At 41.8% G+C, this 21484-nt stretch overlaps 1 protein-coding gene across 1 annotated transcript in view; it reads right to left on the bottom strand.

Annotated features, from left to right (window-relative positions):
• Positions 1 to 6436: 6436 nt before the first annotated feature.
• The window catches only part of LOC310766125 (uncharacterized protein C14orf132), a 35383-nt gene continuing 20335 nt past the window's right edge, over positions 6437 to 21484 (bottom strand). Inside the window, exon 2 of the mRNA XM_083622110.1 lies at positions 6437 to 11169. Coding sequence (XP_083478236.1) covers positions 10945 to 11169 — 225 coding nt within the window. The 3' untranslated portion in view covers positions 6437 to 10944. The remainder of the gene's footprint in view (positions 11170 to 21484) is intronic.

The raw sequence follows: 21484 nt of genomic DNA, 5'->3' as shown, positions 1-21484 counted from the left end.
AAATTTCGTTTGTTAAGGGTGCTGAGAGTTGATAGGAAACCCCTGTTCCCCTCACAGAGATGCAATTCTTGAAGTTCCCAAGGAAGAGGGAATTGATTTGTTAAACTACTCTAAGAACTCTAGTTCTGAAAGGGGGAACAGCCTCTTCTAAGAACACAGACTTCCCAGGATTCTCTGGAGGAAGCCATGATTGTTTAAAGTGATATGATACTGCTATAAATGTATAGTGCAGATGAGACTCTTGATTATGCCAACAGAGTCTGATTTAAACCAACAGCTCTATACCTCCACAACAGCGAGAAGAGCTCAAGGTGAAACTTTGAGAAGATTGTGGTACAAGTGTTTTGGAAGCTCTTATACCAGGAGATCAGTGAGATCAATGGTCAATCCGACTTTGGTGCTGCTTAATGTGTTCTTGGATAAAAAATCTAGATCTTGATCAAAAAGAGCTGTTGAATCACTTACTTTCGGCTTCATGAGCACCGAGAGCAACTACAAAATGCAAATATTGACCAGCAGTATCAAAATGCCCTCTGACAGCAATTAATACAAAACAACGGGCAAATAGGGGACAAAATATAAAAGACCCTTTTGAGAAAATATGGAAACTGCTCACTGACAACACAAAGGTAAAAGGTAATGCACCCTTGAGATCCTCTGGAATATGGATCTTTTGAGCCATCTCAAAACCCTGTAATAAAAAATCTGGCAAAGAAAACCCTGTAAAGAAAATAGCAAGAAGAAAGTATTAAGATCATTCGTATGTGTAGCTGCTTAGCTGTTTATTTTATTTTTAATTTGCATCTTCAAAAAGTTTAATAAAGCGTATCTTAAAAAAAAAAGACGGTGGCCTTAAAAAATTAAACTGTTCGGCAGATGCCCATGGGTGAAACCTTACATACAAATGGCAAACAGGAAGCATAGAAACCAGGATGTTGGACTTGATTTGGACTTTGCGTCTGACACAGCAATGACGTTCTTATATTCTCTGTAAAGGAGAAATTGAGGCCTTCAACTATAAGGCACCAGGCTGATAAAAACTGTCATATGCAGATTTGCATTTCTGTATCTTTCCATTCTTAAAAGTTTGCCTCACTGATGAATCCATATAGAGGAAGTGCCAGTGGCGTAGCGTGGGGGGTGCAGGGGGGGCGGGCCGCACCGGGCGCAACATCTGGGGTTAGGGCAAATCCATGGGTTAGGGGGCGCAAATCCATGGGTTAGGGGGCGCAAATCCACGGGTTAGGGGGCGCAAATTACTTGCCTTGCCCCGGGTGCTGACAACCCACGCTACGCCACTGGGAAGTGCTAGCAGGGCTGTTTTCATTTGAGCGTTACTGACAAGCAACACCTGGATATGAGCATTTAACTTCACCCACATGTAAAACAGCGCAAGACGGAAGCCGTTCTAGCATTTATGTGGTTTGGCAAAGCCAAGTCGAGTCCTTCTGTGAGAATCCTTGGGACAGCCAAAGAAGAAAATTGCTCTTGGGTTGTCACTTATATTCTCATGTAATTGAGGAACAAAACGCTTTCAACCCAAACAACAGAATTTGAGTGTATTAATTAAAGAACAGGGAGGAGAAACCCTGTTAGGTTAGGCAAAAACAGGTACAGAACACTGCATTTATTTATTTTGTGAAATTTGTACACTGCTTGATTGTAAAAACAAAACAAACCTCAAACTGGTTCACAAAACAGTAAAATCAAGAAAATTTCACATGACATTATTATTTATCTACCAGTTATTTATTAATTACATGAATCAGCTGCCCCATAATCAAGGTTCTTTGGACAATGAACTCTTGTAAAAGATTAAAATCCACAAATCTGATAGAATACCCATTATTAATATGATTGTGGCTTGGGTGGAGGAAGGAACTGTATATTGTAGACTAGACACCTGGAGCTAAAGTGCACTATATATAGGAACCCTTTAACTGTGTCTGGGGTATCGTGTGTCAGGTCTAGAGATGCCATCCCTGCAATGGTCTCTCCACATATAGTGCTTCACTTTCCCCCGTAGACTGTCATTCAGTCCCATAAACCAGGGGCAGCCAATGTGCCTTCTAGATGCTGATGGACTACAACACCCATCCTACTAGACCATTGGCCATGTTGGTTTGGGGATGATGGGACATGGAGTCCAGCAACACCCAGAGAGCACCACATTGGCTTTTCTGGCTACAGACAAAAGTAGAGAGGTGCACTAGGACACTCTTTTGGGCAGTGCCTAAATCTTCTCCTGGCACTAACCATTCAGAATTAAGCCTGGTCTTGTCCATGACGTCTATTGATCACATTTCTGCTGGGAGTTCCCTGAAGGCAACTGTCCTCTTATTACATATGAAGATGTCTTATGTTGTGTCCATCTAGCTTTGTATGGTTTTATTTGAATGCTTGGGAATGAATATGGGGCCTTAAGAACATAAGAAGTGCCTGTTGGGTCTGGCCAATGGCCAATCTATTCTCACGGTGGCCACCCAGGTGCCTACAAGGAATGGGCTTGACCACGAGACTGCAGAGGAAGGCACGTTTGGCACATCTTCACCATGATCAGCTCCCACCCGCAAACCTATGTCCCCACTGTGGAAGGATGTGAGGATCCAGAATTGGCCTCCACAGTCACTTATGGACACACTGTTAACACCATATTCATGGAAGACAATCTTACTTAGCTAAGAGCGATCGCCGAAGAAGAAGAAGAAAAAATTGATGGGAGGGAACAACACACAGTGAAAATATATCCAATGAAGCACCCCAGACTTATTCTTTTGGCTGGCAATGTAAATTCTCAGCCTATTGCAACGTATTACGGTGAACTGAAATTATTTCTTCCATGAAGATCTTAAGAGACATATCATTTAATGTTTGCTGCAACAGAAACAGTTGAGCACGCCGACTTTCAGGGCAGTAATTCAACCAGGATTTCTCCAGAGCCCACAGCTGTGAATCAACCCTGTCATCAGGCGTCAGGGTTACAGCAGCAGCACATGGATTTAGGATAGTGAGTCAGAACAGAGCCTCAGGGCAAAATGCTTCCTGTCTAAACCACAGTATGGATCCCTCAGCTGGGAATACTGGCAACCTAAGAGTGCCGTGCATAGGATGTGCCTGTAATAGACAACTGACAGTTGCTGTGAAGGTAAAAAGGGAGAAGTCTAATGGCATCTGCAAAGCGTAACACATTGTAATGAGCGAGATCATGGCTTGTGACATAGACAGGGGGCTCTTTCACACTGGGATTTTAAGGTGGGTTTGAAGCTGCTTGCATTTGTTTCAGTTTTTTGGCATCCACACAATATATTCTTTATCCACGTTGCAGCCTGCACTGCCTACCTCATCCCCCATTTGAATTTTCCTGATCTGTAAATAACCTGATAAGGGAAGAAAATCCAGTATAAGGTCACATTACCTGACTGCAGATGCATTGCATTTTTGTAAAAGAAAAGAAAAACAGTAACTATAGGAAAAGAATCAAAATATCACCATTTGCAAACATTGATAACTTTAATAGTTTTGTTTTTTTAGAAAAGCACAAATATAACTGTACTTTAACAAAGGCATTTTCACCCTACCCAATTAATAATAATAATAATAATATAATAATAATATCAATAATTACATGTATAGTGAGGCTCATAAACAACAAGGAGCACTGTAGTAGTGAAAAAGTAGTATACATTTGGTTTGCTTAAACCAGTTCAAGACATATACAAGATGTTATGCAAACCCCGGGTAAAACACAGAAGCATTCTCAATGTTTTGCCCTCTGCTCAGAAACCCCCGTTATCAAGAACATGTTTTATTACAAGAATAAGTTTCTGTAGAACAATTCATACAAGATAAAAATGGTACAACTGTTGACCTTTCCAAAGAAACCAAGCCGTATAAAGAAAAAGAGTATCAAAGAGAGAGAGAGAGAGAGAGAGAGAGAGAGAGAGAGAGAGAGAGAGAATATAAAGATTCCATCACAAGACTCTGGACAGCAGGATCTAGCTCAGGTGAAGGGAACCTCTGATGATGTGGCTTCTCCTGAAGGATCACCTGACAGCAGCAGCACGGTGCTGAAATGATGAACTGGTAGCTGGATCTTGGAGACACCATTTGAATTTCCCACAATGCATTGAGAAGGGGCGTTGTTGGAAATCAAAAATGGCCGCTCCAATACTCCTGGCCTGCATCAAATGCTGGGTGAAAAATGTTTAAAGGTAAAGGGGGCCAGGGCAGGTGTGAGTAGTAGGCCCTCCTAGAGTACTAGGCAGCTCCCTCAGCAACCAACATGGTGGCACCATGGCAGTTGGCCACTCTAGGCTCAAAGCATCTCAGCTAATGGCATCCAGAAACTCTTCCACCTGCCTTAGTAGTACAGTTGTACCTTGGAAGTTGAACAGAATCCGTTCCGGAAGTCCGTTCGACTTCCAACATGTTCAGAAACCAAAGCACGGCTTTGGATTGGCTAAAGAAACTCCTGCAGCCAATCAGAAGCCGTGGAAAGCCCGTCGGACGCTCGGGTTCCAAAGAACGTTCGCAAACCGGAACACTCACTTCCGTGTTTTGATCGTTCGGGAGCTGATTTTGTTCAGGAGCCAAGGCGTTTGAGATCCAAGGTATGACTGTATTAGGGTGCTGCAGCCAGAGACTTCATTGGCAGCACATGCTACAGTACAGATGACAGGATTCTTCTTTGTAGTTGAACACCTGTCACGTTAGACTACTTAAAAAAGCGGAAAGAACATGCTTTGCAAAACTGATGGCTTCTTTTGTGCAAAACCTCACAAACACCTTGACAGCTTTCAGCACATTGCAAAAGAATAGGGAGAGAGAAAGAACACACACTCGCCTAAAAAAGTTCTGCAAAATAGTGAAAAATAAATAGATTAACCACCCACTTACCATAGAATGACCCACGTGAGAAATTTACATCAGAATTCTGATTTGTGTCCAGAATCCCAAGAGTGCATAACCTTATGTATGCTTTGGCCCTAACGGGGCTTCCAAGCTCTGAAGGAGCGTAACTGGAGTGCAAAAGAGACACCCAGTTATATCCCATACCAGACTTGTTTGGGGCTATCAAAACAACTGGCTCTGCTTCTATATTGATGGCTTCAAAAACAGCCCAGTATTTTAGGTTGGTTAAAAATAACAGGACATTTGCAGATTTATAAAAGGGGCAAATTAATACTGGAAACTTCTCTGCATGAGCAGACTCAGGAGAGCTAAAGAGCCAAGCTTGACATCCCCACTGTGTAGAGAGTCTCTCCACACCACCGGAGGTCACTTCTGGGAACACACTGGGAATTGTTCTCACCCAGAAATGGGGGAGACTTATACTGCCTCCAACAGGGTAACAGAGACTTATCCTCCATGAATTTGCCTAACCTGCTTTTGAAGGCACTCAAATTGATGGCCATCACGACTTCCTGTGCTGGTAAATTCCACAGCTTGGCTACGCACTCACTCACATAGTATTCAAAGTTCATGCACTTAAGATTAAAAGTTTATGCTCTCACTAATAAGAAGCTGCTACAGTGCATGGTTTCATACATTTGTTCCTTATACAGCTGTGGCCATTCATCACAGCATTACAGTGGTACCTTGGTTCCCAAACTTAATCCATTCCAGAAGTCTGTGTTCTAAAACCAAGGCGTGCTTTCTCTTAGAAAGTACAGTGGTACCTCTGGATGCGAACGGGATCCGTTCCAGAGCCCTGTTCGCATCCAGAGCAGAACACAACCTGTGTCTGCGTGTCTGACGTGCACGGGTCACGACTCGCCGCTTCTCCGCATGCGCGTGACATCATTTTTTTTAAAAAAAGATATTTATTGGAGTTTTACAAAGACATGAATTTAAAAGATCATATAAAAGATCATTTTGAGCATCTGCGCATGCGCGAGCAGCAAAACCCGGAAGTAACATGCTCTGTTACTTCTGGGTTGCCGCGGAGCGCAACCTGAAAATGCTCAACCTGAAGCTACCTTAACCCGAGGTGTGACTGTAATGCAAAATGGATTAATCCATTCCAGACTTTTAAAAGCAACCCCCAAAACAGCAATTTAACATGAATTTTACTATCTAATGAGACCATTGATCCATAAAGTAAAAGCAATAATCAATGTACTGTACTATAAAATAAATAAGACAGTATTGCAGATGATAAAAATTAAAAAAAAAATAAATTTCTTACGTGCACTGATGATAGTCGTTGTTTGGATGGGGGGCTTTTATCCATTTCTGCAGTCACACAATCAACCAGGAGCTGAACTGAATTCCACACAGTCACAAAAACAAGTCACAAAAACAAAGTCACAAGCCACAGTCACAAGTCAGTCCCATAAAACGAAGAACAAGTCACAGTCAAAAAAATAAAAAAGTCACACAAAGTAAAATGCAAAAAAACACACCAAAAACAAAAGCTCCAAATATCACCTCTGTGTTGTGTGGGTGCTCAGGACTCAACCATTGACAGACTCAACAGGAAACCTCTGATTAGCAGCGGGGGACTTGATTTACAAATGGAATACACTCAACAGGAAGCAGAACATGTTCAGCTTTCAAGGCAAAGCTCACAAATCGAAACACACCTACTTCTGGGTTTGCAGTGTTCTACAGTCATACCTCGGGTTGAAGTAGCTTCAGGATAAGTATTTTCGGGTTGCGCGCTGCGGCGACCCGGAAGTAACGGAGCGCATTACTTCTGGGTTTCGCCGCTTGCGCATGCGCAGACGGTCAAAATGACGTCACGCGTATGCGCGGAAGCGGCGAATCGTGACCCACGCACGCGCAGACACGGGTTGCGTTCGCTTCTGGATGCGAACAGGGCTCCAGAACGGATCCCGTTCGCATCCAGAGGTACCACTGTATTTCCAAGTTGTTCATAAACTAATCTGTTCTAAAACCAAGGTACCACTGTACTAGAAATGGGTAGCTCTTCATTATCTAAGCAAAGAGATGCAGATTCAAACTGTGAGAACTCTAAATGCAAAATTAATTTTTTTCCAAAGGGTTTTTTCCCCTTTTTTAAACTGAATTCATTTCACAGGCCCTCCACTTCTGTGATTACCTGCAGGACACTGAGCAAAATTACATTATCTGGGACATGATGTGAAAAACAGAACTGCTTTACACATTAATAACTCCCCTGCAGGAAAATATGGAGAAGTTATTAAGATCTTGAATATCTCTAGGATACCGCAGAGGAAGCATTCATAGGAGGGGAAAACACACAACAAATCACTGAACTAGGATGGTCAATTTTATTTGTCCCTTCCTAAGTCCATTAATTTCAACAATTCTCCTCTGAGTAGAATTTAGTCAGATATAACCCTTTGATAGCCTTTTCCTCAATTTGTCTAATTGTTAAGCCATTCATGTTGATGGCCATCACTGCCTCTTGTGGGAAGCAATATCACAGAATATTAGTAGCAGTTTGGTCTTGAATCAGTAATAGAGTTATGTGAGACCATTACTAATAATATTAGCAAACCGTGAATATGGAAAATATGGGGTGGAGAGAACTACTTCTCTGTCTTGTTTTCTGAAAACCGCACACTCGTGCAATGCAATTACATCTCTCGCTCTTTAAAAAGACAGCCTGATTCTTTTCTCCACAATTTGTTTTAGTCTGCTCTTTTTTTCCAAGGCTGAATGTTCTTTTAAAATTTGGTCTAGTCCGTCGGCAAACAAAAACAAACACTGTTAATTGCACTTAGATTAAAACCCACAAATTAGCTCAAGCGAAGCATTGTTATCAGCAAATTCATCAAGCAGCACAGGGAGCCCACTGGGTAAAAATAAAATAAAATAAGTACAATTGTGTGTAACCATGGTGAAATGGTTTTCTCTCTTCTTGATGGTGCAAAGTTTGTTTTCGCTGCAAAAATGTGCCAGAGCTGCTGAAACACCTATGAATATCTAATCAATCTAATCATGAAGCTAGCAATAGGCTTGCAACAAAACAAAAAAAGCACTCAGGAGCGTGAAACTAAAGTCATTTAGTTTTCATTAGTGGTTTGGAATGGGAACTGACGGGGGAGGGGTGAACTGGGGAAATTTGGGTTTGAGCAGTAGACTCACAGAATCGTAGAGTTGGAAGGGATCCTGAGGGTCATCTAGTCCTATTTCCTGCAATGCAGGAATCTCAACACTCGGTCTCCCATCCAATTTGAAACCAGACCAGACCCTGCTTAGCTTTGCAAAGGTGCTGCTTGAGCAAATGATGACTGATGACTTGATGGAAAATAACGGTAAGGCAAGAAAAGATGTATTGCTAGTCAACTGTTTAAAAGGTAGGCCTGCTGTATAAATGGGGGGGGGGGGGGTTAGACGATGCCTATAAATATTCACTAGCCATACTGATATTTTCCTTCTACTGATACCTCTTCCATCATTTTTAGAGGTTTAACTGCATCCTCCATCTTTATCTCTGCAGTTATTTATGACAGGTTTCCCGGTCCAGTCCTATGAGCATTTTTCTCACCATGGGGCTTTCTCCCAGGAAGATATGTGCACAGGATTGCAGCCTCTGACTCTGCCTTCCGTGCAACAACCACAGTGCAATGATCTCGAGAATCAGGCCTTTGCTTATTAATAGCTTATTCTTCACAGCATTTCCAAATGCAATACAGGAAATGTTCACCAAGATTTCTACATCCACTTTTGGAAACACTGAAATATTCGACTGCAAAAAATAAATAATAAACACAAAGTGCTGATAATAAATAAAAACACAAAGTGCACTTTCATAGCATTTGTCATGATTATCTTTTTATATGACATGCTAACTGAAACCATGTTGCTAATGCAGGGAGAACGCTCATTAACCTGCTTATAACAACAGCCACTCAAGAGTGCAGAACCAGAAAGTTGGCCAGAAAAATAATACAGACGCTCTTGAGGAATAATCACATAAGGTCTGAAATGTGGGGTGAGCTTTGGGAATGGTAAGAGGTAGAAGACATATATGAAGTACAAATGATGGCTTGGAACTGGGGCAGAGAACCTTTGGCCAGGAGTGTAGTGACAAATTTAGAAGTGCAGGTCCCTTCGTGCTAGTCCTAGCCATGCTCCCTCACAGCTATATCCCTTCTACAATTATATAACCTTCTATAATATTATTTTTTAGAACTACCATTTTCTATGCATCTCCACAGGCAAATGATTTGGAGTGTTCCAGTATCTTCTTTCAGAGTGACTTGAGTTGTGTGTTTTTTCTCTCCATGAAGTTCCATTTCACAACATTCTCCTGAAACTGAAGCACCTTGTGTTCTTGGTGTCCCTAAATGCTTAGCTTGAGAGCATACAGAGGCTACAAAAGCTCCCCTTTCACGCTGACTGGGTGACTCTAGGACACTGGAGACAGAGACCCTACAAGAGGAATGGTAAGAGATTGGTGACATCTCCATTTGCCAATACACCACTCCCTTTAGACCTCTATGTGCTGCAGTAGTGACGCTGATAACCAGCCATCACTGTCTGATTGCTCTTTGACTGTGTCTGGCAAGCAAGCGGGTGGGAGCAATGATGACTCAGAGGAGAAGTAGCAGGTGGCAACCATGGCAGTGAGTGTAGAGCAGTGAGTGGACAACTGGAGCCCTCCATATGGTGCTGGACTACAGCTCCCATCATCCCTGTCTATTGCCCATGCTGGCTGGGTCTGCTGGAAACTGGAGCCACAATAATAGGTTCTCTATCCCTCGTTTAGAACAACAGCAAAAAAAAAAAAAAAAAAAAAGGCCTTCTCCTAATTCCCTTTGACATGAGTTTTTATACGAATATCTCTATGGACCTGGTGAAAGAGTGGCATTGGTTTCTGAGCCACAGACACACAATAACATCTCATTCTGTTCTAGACCATCACAGACTTTGGTCAATGCAGCTGGGTTAGAAGACATCAGAATCTCCCTCTGTGCATGAGAGAGTGGCTTTGGGGCTGTCACCACTATGTTTCCCCATGTAACCAAGAATATCTATCAATATTGTTGCAAGCCTCTATTTCATTATCAGATCCTGCACTTCCACCATGTTATCCTTCCAGACCCAGGGTTTTCAGATTTTTGCAACTGGATCGTACAACTTTCTAGACACCTGAGTCGTTTTCTTTCACCGGCAGAACAAACTGCTAGGAAAGTAACCATATCTACAAAACTAATTGAAATATTTCAATGTGCCTTTGGAATGGACAACAAAAAAGGGGTACTCTCCACATGCATACCTTCCTGCCATTTTAAAATAAAAATTCAAACCAGTTCTGCATGTCTACTTGTCCAGTGCCTATGGAGGGCAAGGAAAGATATTGCTGCAGAACCTGAGGATGCAGGTATTCATGTACAAAGCTCCAATTCAGGAGTAATGAGATACTTAAAACCATAGAGAAATGAGATAAGCAACAAATTCACTAGCCAGCAAGCATCAGAGCCCTTGGTGAGCAAACCTGCCTTTTCTTTTGTGTGCGTTGCAGTTTGCATTATGGGGAAAGGCCGTAGCTCAGTCATGAAGCCTCTGCTTTGCATTCAGGTCTCAGGATCAGTCCCTGGCATCTCCAGATAGGAGACGGGGAATAGTCCCTCTATCTGAAATCCTGGAGATCTGCTGAGTCAGTAAGACAATAGCGAGCTAGATGGACCAATGATCTGACAAAGTATAAATTCACTGGCTTTTCATGTTAAACTTTACATTTAATTGATTATGCTGTTAATGAGATGCTTCCTCCCCACATCACTTACAAAGGACTTCAAGGGTGGCTCTCCCCCCCCATTTATCTTTTGGTCACCTATTGGTTAAGCTTGTTCTTAGCTAACAAGGGTCTACCTACAAATATTTAAAAAGATTTACATTTGTATATAGGCATGTGCGCATATATATATATCTACATACATACACACACACACTCTGCGCTGATGAAAACAGCAACTGTCCACCTCCCTGAGCTGTTGTCCTTTCCTCTCAGAACGTGAAGGCATACACAACTCCGACAACAACTATGTTTCCAATTGTGGCTATAATTGCAATCCATAACAAAATGGCGTCGTTTGAAGAACGGGAGGCGTCTTCAGGCTGGTTCGGCATCGAAGCAGCTGCGTGGACGTTGGCAGAGGAATTAAACAAGGAGTATTCCGTACTAAAGTCCTCGTTGGGCGAATCCATGAAGGCTCCTCCCATAACTGGAAGCTGTGGAAGAAGAATTTAGAACATTAGGGTCAAGAATTGGAGGAAGAGGTCCATAAATAGATACTTGTTTGCTGTCCTCCAGGTGCCATTGGACTACAACTTCCATCATCTGCTGTTTGTGGTGGAGTCCAGCAATATCTGGTGATATAATGGTGAGGATTGCAAAAATATACTTTTAAGAAAGGTGCAAGACAATTTGCACGTTTTCATGAAAAATAAATGCTATGGGTGTTTCTGTTTTGCAGTGACTTTACACTAGCATTTCTTGTAGGAGGGTAAGAAAACTGCAGGTGCTTCTGGTTCTGTGCCTTAAAGTGAATACTTTAAAACTTGAAGATCACAGTGCACAGAATTTAGCAGGGCCTACCTCTTTATGGACTGTGTCACATGGTGTTCCAAAAGGACTCCTAACATGCAGATGATGGGTTTATAGAGGTGCATGAAGTGAGGCATACCTTCCAAAAGTCCTGGGGAAAAACAGGGCATCCCATTTTTTCATGCAAGATCTTGGCAGCCATTTTGGGTGCTGCAGTCTCATGTGCTTTTGCCCCGAAAAAGTGTTTCCTTTGTGGTGAAAGTGAAGCATGGGTCACGTAACTTGCTATGAGCACATCCCGGAAACTGCACTTCCCAGTTTTGTGTCAGAAAAAGTTGGACAGTATGGCGAGGTAACAGTAGTTAGTGGAAGGAAGTGAAGGAGAGAGGGCTAGCAAGTGGCTAATTTAGCCCATTAGTCCTGGTTTCTTAAGGCCTGATGTCCCAGGCTGGTGATTCTGTCCTCAGTAAAGGATAGACCTACTCTGTATGACATCAGTTCAAGAGTCATTCTTCCAGAAAGACCATTTCAGTAAACAGGCCTTGTCCAAGATAAATATTTGTTATGGGATTTCAAACTTCTAACATAGTATCTTACACAGTTTATTGGTGGGAGGGGAAAACGCCCAGATGGAAAATGTATTCAAGTGGACACACAATTCAGCAAGTCCAAGTGCCTTCTTGATCCCAGGCAAGAAACTAGTACTTTAGGGGGGTGGGAATTAAGACTCTTTTCCTTCAGATGAATTTAAATTCTAATTCAGAGCTTGTCTGGAGCCCAGGACAAATTCTGCCATGAAAGCTAACATCTGGGCTTGAAGTTCCTATGACAGGCAGCCTGTGACAGGCAACCTTTCCCCACAAATTCTGCAGTCAATTAAGACAAAGTTAACCATCTGATATGACAAGACCCATCATTTAAGAAAATTTTAAGAAACTTTAAGAGATTGAGCTGGGGTGCCCTCATGTCCTATTTTTAAGAGACGACTCCTCAGCTTGAAGGGCTGCTAAGCCATAAAACTCACTGAGTTAACAGAATCTCCCTCAGAGAGGATTGCTGCATGGATAAAACGAGAACAGTACCCTCCATCTTTGCCACCCTGAGCTGTTTGAAGAAGGATGGGATAGCACATTGCTTGGCACCTCAGTACCCAAGGGAATGTCTCCTCCCATATGATGATACCCTTGGTAATGGAGCCCCTCATCCGAGCGTCTTCTCCATCAGAAGTTGAGGGTGGCTTTGAGAAAGAGAACATTTCTCAGTGGTGTTCTGTAAACTTGTGAATACCAGTTACTGGAAACCAAGAGAATCAGGAGGAGTGCTGCTGTGCTCAGGTGCTACTTGAAGACTTCACATATGCATCTGGTTGACCGTGGCAATAGCAGGTTGCTTGACTAGATGAGCCACTGGCCCTAATCCAGTAGGCTCGTCTTACATTCATTCTTCCTGGGTAGTGCCCTGGTTATGAAATGCTCACTCAAGGGAAAGTGGCTTGGGAGTACCTACATTGTTGTCGTTTAGGCATCAAGCGAAGCCTTTTCTGTTCTCCCAGCTTTCATGGTAGTGTTAACTTCTGTATTTTGCTAGTCATGTTAGTACATTCTCAGCTCTTGAGATTTTATTGTGTTTTCTTAGTGTGGTTTTGTAATACGTGGCTGTATGTTCACTTGGATGTTATGACTTACTGTGGACTTCTGCTGCATATTATTGTGTTTTTAAACCTAAAATGTCACACCTAAAGAATTTTAATAGGGGTGGGATTAATCACAGCATGAAGATGACTGCAATGGAAAGTCCCTCCCTAATCTTCTTCCCTGTGCACCCCCTAAATTTGTTCTAGGGGTTACCCCAATTCTCTGGAACAGATTCAGGACACACAGAGACTGAGGGATGGGGACAAAGTCCCACTGCAATAAATGTTCCACTTGCACAGTTATTTAGTTGAACACTGCCCTAGGTGTCTAATACCAATACAGTGGTACCTCTGGTTAGGAACTTAATCCGTTCCGGAGGTCCGTTCCTAACCTGAAACCGTACTTAACCTGAGGTACCACTTTAACTAATGAGGCTTCCCGCTGCTGCACGATTTCTGTTCTCATCCTGGGGTAAAGTTCTTAACCTGAGGTACTACTTCCGGGTTAGCGGAGTCTGTAACCCGAAGTGTTTGTAACTTGAGGTGTTTGTAACCTGAGGTACCACTGTATACTTAAAAATCTTCTGTAGTACTATGTGATTTTAAGAAGTGAGCACAAAAGGAAAATGTGTAAGAGAAGAAGATCTTTTCAAATGAGCAACTAGGAAAACCCAGAGTTCTCTTCCTTTGGGGGAAGCTGGGGGAATTACTCTTCTCAATTGTCCATGTGAATCATTGTTACAGAAAGCTCTCAAAGTCTAGTGGTTTGAGAGCCTTTATCAGTGAATAAAGACACATCAGAGCTGGCCCTAAGCTCAGATAGCCAAATAGCTAAGGGGACCGATTGGGTTTCTAACATGTCTCTACTAGGCAAGCTTTGGAGAAGATTATTCTTATAATTGGGCAATGTGCTATTTGTAGCAAAGCCCCACAATACATCATATTTCCATTTAAATTGTACCCTCGGTGCCTTACTTTCCCCAGGGTTGGCAGAAAATCTTAAGAGATCAGTGTCAAGCCCTTTATAAGACATTTAGGGAAAGAGCTTGAAAAGGGGTGTTTTAGTCTATGTTTTCTGTATTCACAAAAAAGATCCCTAGAAAAAGCTCAGGAAACAAATGAAATGATGCTTGTGGAAACTCATTTTGTTTGGCACAAACATATACTAGCTGCGGGAAAATGAACGATGTGGTTTAAAGCAATCTTTAGGTTTCCGATTGCAGTATCCAACAGAGGGCTCTGCCAGATTGTCTTGTTTATTGAGCATTCATCTTGTTTGGATGGTGGTTTTAGGATGTCGCCCAACACTGCCATTATCCAATGCATTTTCCTGTCACTCTCCTTGCCACAAAAACCCCACTTCTTTTGGAAGTGGCTTTGTTGCGCAAGACCATCAACTCCACTTTGTATGAATGAATTATAGTGTGATGGTCTAGAAGCAGCCGGACTCAACAGGAAAATCTCTCATTAATGTCTTTCAGTAAGAGGGGAACCAGAGCATGGGGGTGGGGGGGTGCCACAGCTCAGCGGTAGAGCTCTGGCTTTGCATCCAGAAGGTCACAGGTTCAATCCCCCGGATCTCCAGTTTAAAACTGGGTCAGGTGGCAGGCAATGTGAAAGATCTCTGCTTCAGGTAGTGGACAGTCACTGCAACTCAAAGTTACCAATACGGGACTATATGGAAAATAGTCAGACCTGCTTTATAAGGCAGTTCCCTACATTTCCATCTTTCTACTCACCATCTTGTACATTTCAAGATTCTCTCAAGGTCATGCAAGTATTTGTGAACTCTGGGGGAAGATTAAGAACCTCGTATGCTTAAAAGGATACTAGAATCCATTCCAACTGATCTTGGCCCAGGACTAAGTTGTACAAACAGACCACATCTGTTTTCAGCAACAGATTATTGGGAAATAAAAAGGAAAGACTGAAAAGGGGAAGAAACTCTAAAAATTCAGATTGCTAACAACCCAGACCTTTTTTTTGGGGGGGGGGTCAGTTCCAGATCTCTCCACCCAACATCTTTTAATTAAGAAATTCAAAATAAACATGGATCAAAGTGGAAAAGGTTCTCAGATGATGCCCCCTGAATCGAACTTGAACGCTGGTGGTTTCCTATACCACAATGGAGGCCAGCAGTTCAGTTGAGGGGGCACAGGGCAAGCTGCCTGACACACAGTTCTCTGTCCTCCAACACCTTGCATCACTCCCTGCCCCCCTGCAACTGCTGCCTGAGGCAGCCGCTTTATTCTGCCCAATGGGAGGGCCGGCCCTGCAAAGAACTGTTGTTTTAGGAACCAGGAGAAGATGCGTTTCTTGCAGGACATCAATACTTTGCAGAAGAGATGTAAAGGAAAAGAAGGTTTAAGGTATGGCAGTTGCTCATATTAAGGAAAGGAAGGCTTTTCGAGAGAAGAATAAATTCTTTCTAATGAAGCACTTATTGCTATGGAAGCAATTATTGAATTCAGAAAGCACTCGACTGCACATGTGCCATGTATTCTGACCTTGTGGCTCGGCATCTCTTCACACCATTGTTTAAATGAGAGAGGCCCAACATCATAAATATTTATCATTAGTATGCAATAATGAAAAAAACTATGCTGTGATCCTCCCCCAAAAAAGCTAGCACATTTGACACCTATGTAACTAATAATTCTTACATGGAATAATGTAGATTTTCCTCAGACAATCGAGATTCAGAATGAGTGTGCAGTTCCCACTGGTTCTATGTTCTGCTAAGTGATAAAAATTTTATATTGCCCCTCCTGGCCCCCTTTGCCTCAGCAACCTTCACATTTATGCCTTGAAATGTATATGTGAAAGTGAGCTTGGTCACAAAGGAAATCTCTTTGCTATGGATAAAAATCAGTGTTAAAGGTCAAGTACAAAAATGTTTTATTTAGTGAAAATAAAAATAAGTGCCCCAAATAGCAGGATGCAGTCAGTAAATTCAGCCTGATACAACTCCACACGTTATATAGCTTGCCATTCAAAATATAAGAAAGAGAGAGAAAACTGAAAGAGAAATATAATAATGAAATTATATAAAGTAAAACAAACAAGACTACCAACACACTAAGTAGGTTCAAGTTTGAATTTTAATTCATCATAAAATAAATATTTATCTGCACCAATTTCCTTTTGCTCATAGTCTTTGTTCTAAATAACAATAGGATGCAAAAAAAACCACAGATAGATGTGAAATGTTTCATGCTTTAAAATGCTTATATTTGTGTGCTAAATTAGTTAAAGAACCAGGCTACTAATCATAAATTTGTTGGTTTTGATAACTTATAAAATTATTTGCTTTTTAATCCCATATATAGTGGAGCTGGATTTTTGGGGAGGGGGGAATCCTGCACCTAAAAGAAAAATAAAATAAAATGTTGAAAGAGTTGTGGAGGATATGTCCCTTATTAATACTAATAATAAGTTGGTTACATTTTGTAAATGCTGTGGTGCAATGTTTATTGTTATAGTTTGCAAAAAACAGCCAGAACCAGAAAGTTTAAAATACAGTAATAAAATTTCCAACTAGAAACCCTCCACATTATGATGAATGGAGAGCATCATAAGGCTGTATATTATCATTGTACTTGCTATTCCAGTATATATATATAAAATACAATTTCTCCATACACTGAAAAGCAATACCAAGCAGCTTTTGCCCTTCTGTTCTATGGGAGGTTTCTGCCCTCCCTGAGCTCCCCAAATATATTTATTTGGTTAATTCTGCTTGTACTCTCCTATAATGAGTTTGCTCATTCATTTTTACCATATTCCAAATCTTCTCGACCCACTCAAAAGTAGTGAGAGAGAAAAAGCTCCCCCCCCAATTCTTAGCAATTATTATTTTTGCTGCAGTAATCAAATTGATTACCACCCCTTGATCGCTGTCTATGATAACACCTTTTAAGTATCCAAGCAGAAATATCTTAGGAACTCATATCCAAAAGGAGCCTAACATTTCTGAAATTATTTCAGAAACAGAATTCCTAAAAAAGAAGAAGGGACAATTCCAGAAAATGTGGGTGTAATCTGCATGATATATATTTTTTCAGACAACAGTGACCCTCCTCAGTGCATGCTGCAGTGCAAATATTTTTAATATTCCTTTTGGGGGAGGGCAGTTTGTGCTACTATATAAGGAACTGCTGTTCATGAATGTGTTGTAAGCTGCATTGCTTGTGTACAGTCTCTTGCATGTGTTTAAAGGGGCGTCCTGGATCAGGGCCAATAAAGAAGAAGTCTTGTTCCATAACTAATGTAATATCAAACCTAAAAACGGGGGGAGGGGGAATCTACAACAACATACATCAACACACATCAACACATATGTACGTCCACCACCCGCCCCAGCCACCCTTTCAGAACCTAGGAAGTTGCTTTATAATAAATCAGATCGATTAGTACATCTAAGTCAGTACTGCCCACATTCCCTGGTATCAGACCCTTACATATCTACCCTGATCAGCTGTGATTCCTGCAATGTAGGGGGCAGAGCCGACTCAAGACATTTCGGCACCTGAGGCAGAACCCCACTCCCTGCCTGGGAAGAAGGAGTGAGGGAAAAAAAATCTACATCAGGAACAAGAGAGGAAGAAAGATTGACATCGGGACCTGCTGCCCCTGTGGATTCTACCGCCTGAGGCGGTTGCATCCAGGACAGAGTGCCAGCCAAGCTCTGCTTAAAAACCTCCAAGGAAGGAGAGTCCACAACCTCCCAAGGGAGTCCGTTCCACTGTCAAACAGCTCTTCCTGTCAGGAAGTTCTCCCTGGTTTTTAGCTGGAATCTCCTTTCTTGTAACTTGAAGCCTATCCTATCCTCCAGAAGAGGAGAAAACAAGCTTGCTCCATCTTCCATGTGACAGCCCTTGAGATATTTGAAGATGGCTATCATATCGTCTCTCAGTCTCCTCTTATCCAAGCTAAGCATACCCTGTTCCCTCAATCATTCCCCAGACCCTTGATCATTTTGGTCGTCCTCCTCTGCACACGTTCCAGCTTGTCAATCAATTAAATTTACTGTACAAATGAATCAGCAGTGATTCTACTTAGACACAGAACATTTGTTTGGACAACATGCTGCGTAATGGTGAAGAGTACCCAGCTATCTAATTGGGGGAGAGGATCTGCAAAACAGAGTTTCGTCTCTCCACACCCTGCCTCTGGACTCCAGAAGGATATTTTCACATGGTCCCTTCCAAGACACACTTAAGGCTTCATCCCTGGAGCAATTCTGGTCTATCTTAATTTAGCAGTCCAAACGCATAACAAGAGTGATACAGACAGGTTGATGGCAAACTCAGTTTGCACGCTTCCATCCATGACCTTGCATTGCTGGTTAATTGTCGAATTAAATCAAAATAACAGAAAGCAGACCTTGGAAACAGCAATGGAATATCCATTTTTGAAATATACAAAATTAATTACCTTACATTGCTCTTGTAATTACCTCCCATATCATTGTGAAATGAATACAGGATGAGAGCAGAATGCTAAATAAAAACACACACATTATTTAAAAGTACTTTGCAGAAGGTAAATATATTCCTGTGTCCCACTTCACTTTATATATCCGAGAACCCTTAAAAACTATGAAATGGAGGTGGGCATTTTCTTTTTTTCCATTTTGTTTATCTTAAACAGAAAGCAAAAAAAAAAAAAAACCACACCTCCTTTGAGAGTCCTGCTGTCATGGACAATTCACATTCTAGTATTGCCACTGGGCTTACAGTTTGATGTGGGCAGTGACCTGTCTCTAAATAGGTAGATTTACGATTGCATCCCCAAGGTGGCTGACTGTCAGGTGTTGAGAATGAAGCATTTTCTGCCATTACCTGCAGCAATGACTCTACTCAGTTTAGTAAATACATCTCAACGTGCCTCTACAGAATGGCAGCCCCAGACAGAATGAACCAGCCCAAGGCTTGTATATCCCCCTAAGAATATTGTAATGGCTTTAGGGGTTGCTTGTGCGTAAATAGCTGCCGCTCTGGGCTAGGTTGGCTGGTTAAACCATTTCTCGCTGGACAGCCATCCACTCCGTGGCTGTTCAGTCGCTGGCAGAATCCGTCAGTGGGCGTTTCTTAAACCTTTTCCAACATAAAAGTTGTTTGACGCCCAGTCTCCTCCTACTCTCCCTTCTTGGTCCCTCTCCAGCATCGTTGTGGAGCCTCGCCTTCTCCTCTAGTTCCGATGGCAGTTCCCTGACAAATATCAACATGCCTTCTGTAGTGAAACTTGGCGAAGTGCCTTAATGTGAGATAACTGGATGTTCATTCAAGTTTTAGATGTTGGACTGTGATTTGAGATTTAACAGTACTATGAGGTTTATATCACTGCCGCAACACAATAAGCAGAAGAATGTACAGATGACATTAAAGATCCATTCAGTCAAACATCCTGTTTCCTATTTGGGGCTGATTCCTTCCAGACTGTTGTCAGACCCACTAGCCAAGAACCACAGTGCTGCATAGAGATATAACCCTCATACATTCCTACTTATTCTTATTCTTATATTCTTATTCTTATTTATTTATTTACACCCAGCCTTTCCCCCTGACGGACTCAAGGTGACTTACAGATAAAATAGGAACAGCTAAAAACAAGGTGAGAAAAAATAATTAAAAACAATTAAACATTAATAGAATTAATATTGTATATAAATATTAGAGATCTATTTAAAACATAATTACAATAAAAACAGCACGGCACCAACCCTTGTTGTTATAACAGTAATTCAAGCCTAACTGCTATAACCCTTTCTTTTCTTATGCCATTTCTCCAACCCCACTCATCCGGGTTATGAAATCTGGGAGGTGTGTCAACCATCATCTTAGACCCACCTCCCCATGAAAAATTATGTCATTTAATTGGTATTTTCTTCAGATCAACAGAAAGTGCACCAACCTTTAACACTGGAAAAAAAACATGTGCCAGAAAAATTCTGGGCAGGAGTCCCCAAAAAACTGCTTCCCCCCAAACTGGCAACCCACATTTAGCATCAATTCTGAACTTACCTGTGTGACAGGTAAGGACTGTTTATCCTTCCCCTTCCCTTTCCCAGCCATTGATGCGCCCAAAATCACAAATGTTCCTTTTGTCCTTGACAGGGAAAAGTTATGGTGTTCTGAATCTTTAACTTTAGAACAGGGAAAAGTCTTTCCCTGCCTCTCTCATATTATAGGAACTAGAGGTCATCGAATAGAGCTGAATTTTGGAAGATTCAGGACAGGCAAAAGTTAGTATTTCTTCACATCCTGCAGAGGCCTATGAGACAGAAGGCCTGCAAGCATCAGGACATCAGTGCAACAGCGCTTTTCCTACTTGTGATTTCCAGCAACTGGCACTGCCTCAGACACAAAGTCATCATAGCTAGGCCATCAACGGCTACTAGCCATGTTTGCCATGTTTTTCCTCTTCTTTGGAAGGCAGAACGCTTCTGAATACCACTTTCTGGTAAGCACAAATGGGAAGAGTGTTGCTGCACATAGACCCTGCTTGCCCATTTTGCCACTGTGAGAACAGGATGCTGGACTAGGTGGGCCATTGGCCTGATGTTCTTAATCCCTTCCATTTTAGACCAAAAGCAGAAGCTGGTCACATGTGTTAATCCCTGCCTTCTGCTTCAGAAGCAGAAGCATGATTTTTTTTTTTTTGTTAAACAAAAGCCAGGGAACCAAGAAACCAAGCTCTGTTCCGTTACCATCACCACACATAAGCAAAGTACTCCTCTGGCGAACACTGCATCCTGAAATCTTTGCAAATAAACTGATAAAGTGTTAAGCTCTGCTGTAAAGAAGAATTAAAAGCCAGCTCTGAGATGTAATACAGGAACCATATGGGAAGCTTTTCCCTTCAACCAGAGCCTCAGAGAAAAATCATAAGAGATCTGTTTAGTTTTGTAACATTTGCCTGGAAAGGAGGCTGAGTAAACTCGCCCTTGCACTGTTTATGTGTGTGCAATTAACATTTTGTGCGGTTAATGTAAATATTTCTTTTTAAAAACAAAAATGCATGGGGCACATTAAGTTTACATTGTTGGTTATTTTATTCACAGTGCTGAAAATTCAGCCTGAAAAATAACCAGCCCAACCTATGACTCAATCTGTGCCTTTCAGTAATCTTTTCTGAGAGCATTTGCTATTAAACGAATTACCGTCGCTGTGCATTGGTGAGCCAATTAATTCTAGGGCCTCGTGACATATGCATGTTTCTTCATGATCTCAGTTTTAAGAGAGAATGTGATTCCATGAGGTGCTATTCAAGTACCTTTTACTCTTGAATAGACCCGCTGAAACGAACAAACCTAACTTAAGCCATGTTCATTAATTTCAAAGGGCCTTCTCTGAGCAAGACTT

This window comes from Podarcis filfolensis (assembly GCF_964270895.1).
Source record: "Podarcis filfolensis genome assembly, chromosome: 1".
NCBI lineage: Eukaryota > Metazoa > Chordata > Lepidosauria > Squamata > Lacertidae > Podarcis > Podarcis filfolensis.
Note: the sequence above shows the minus strand (reverse complement) of the source record. Positions and strands in the feature narration are given on the sequence as shown.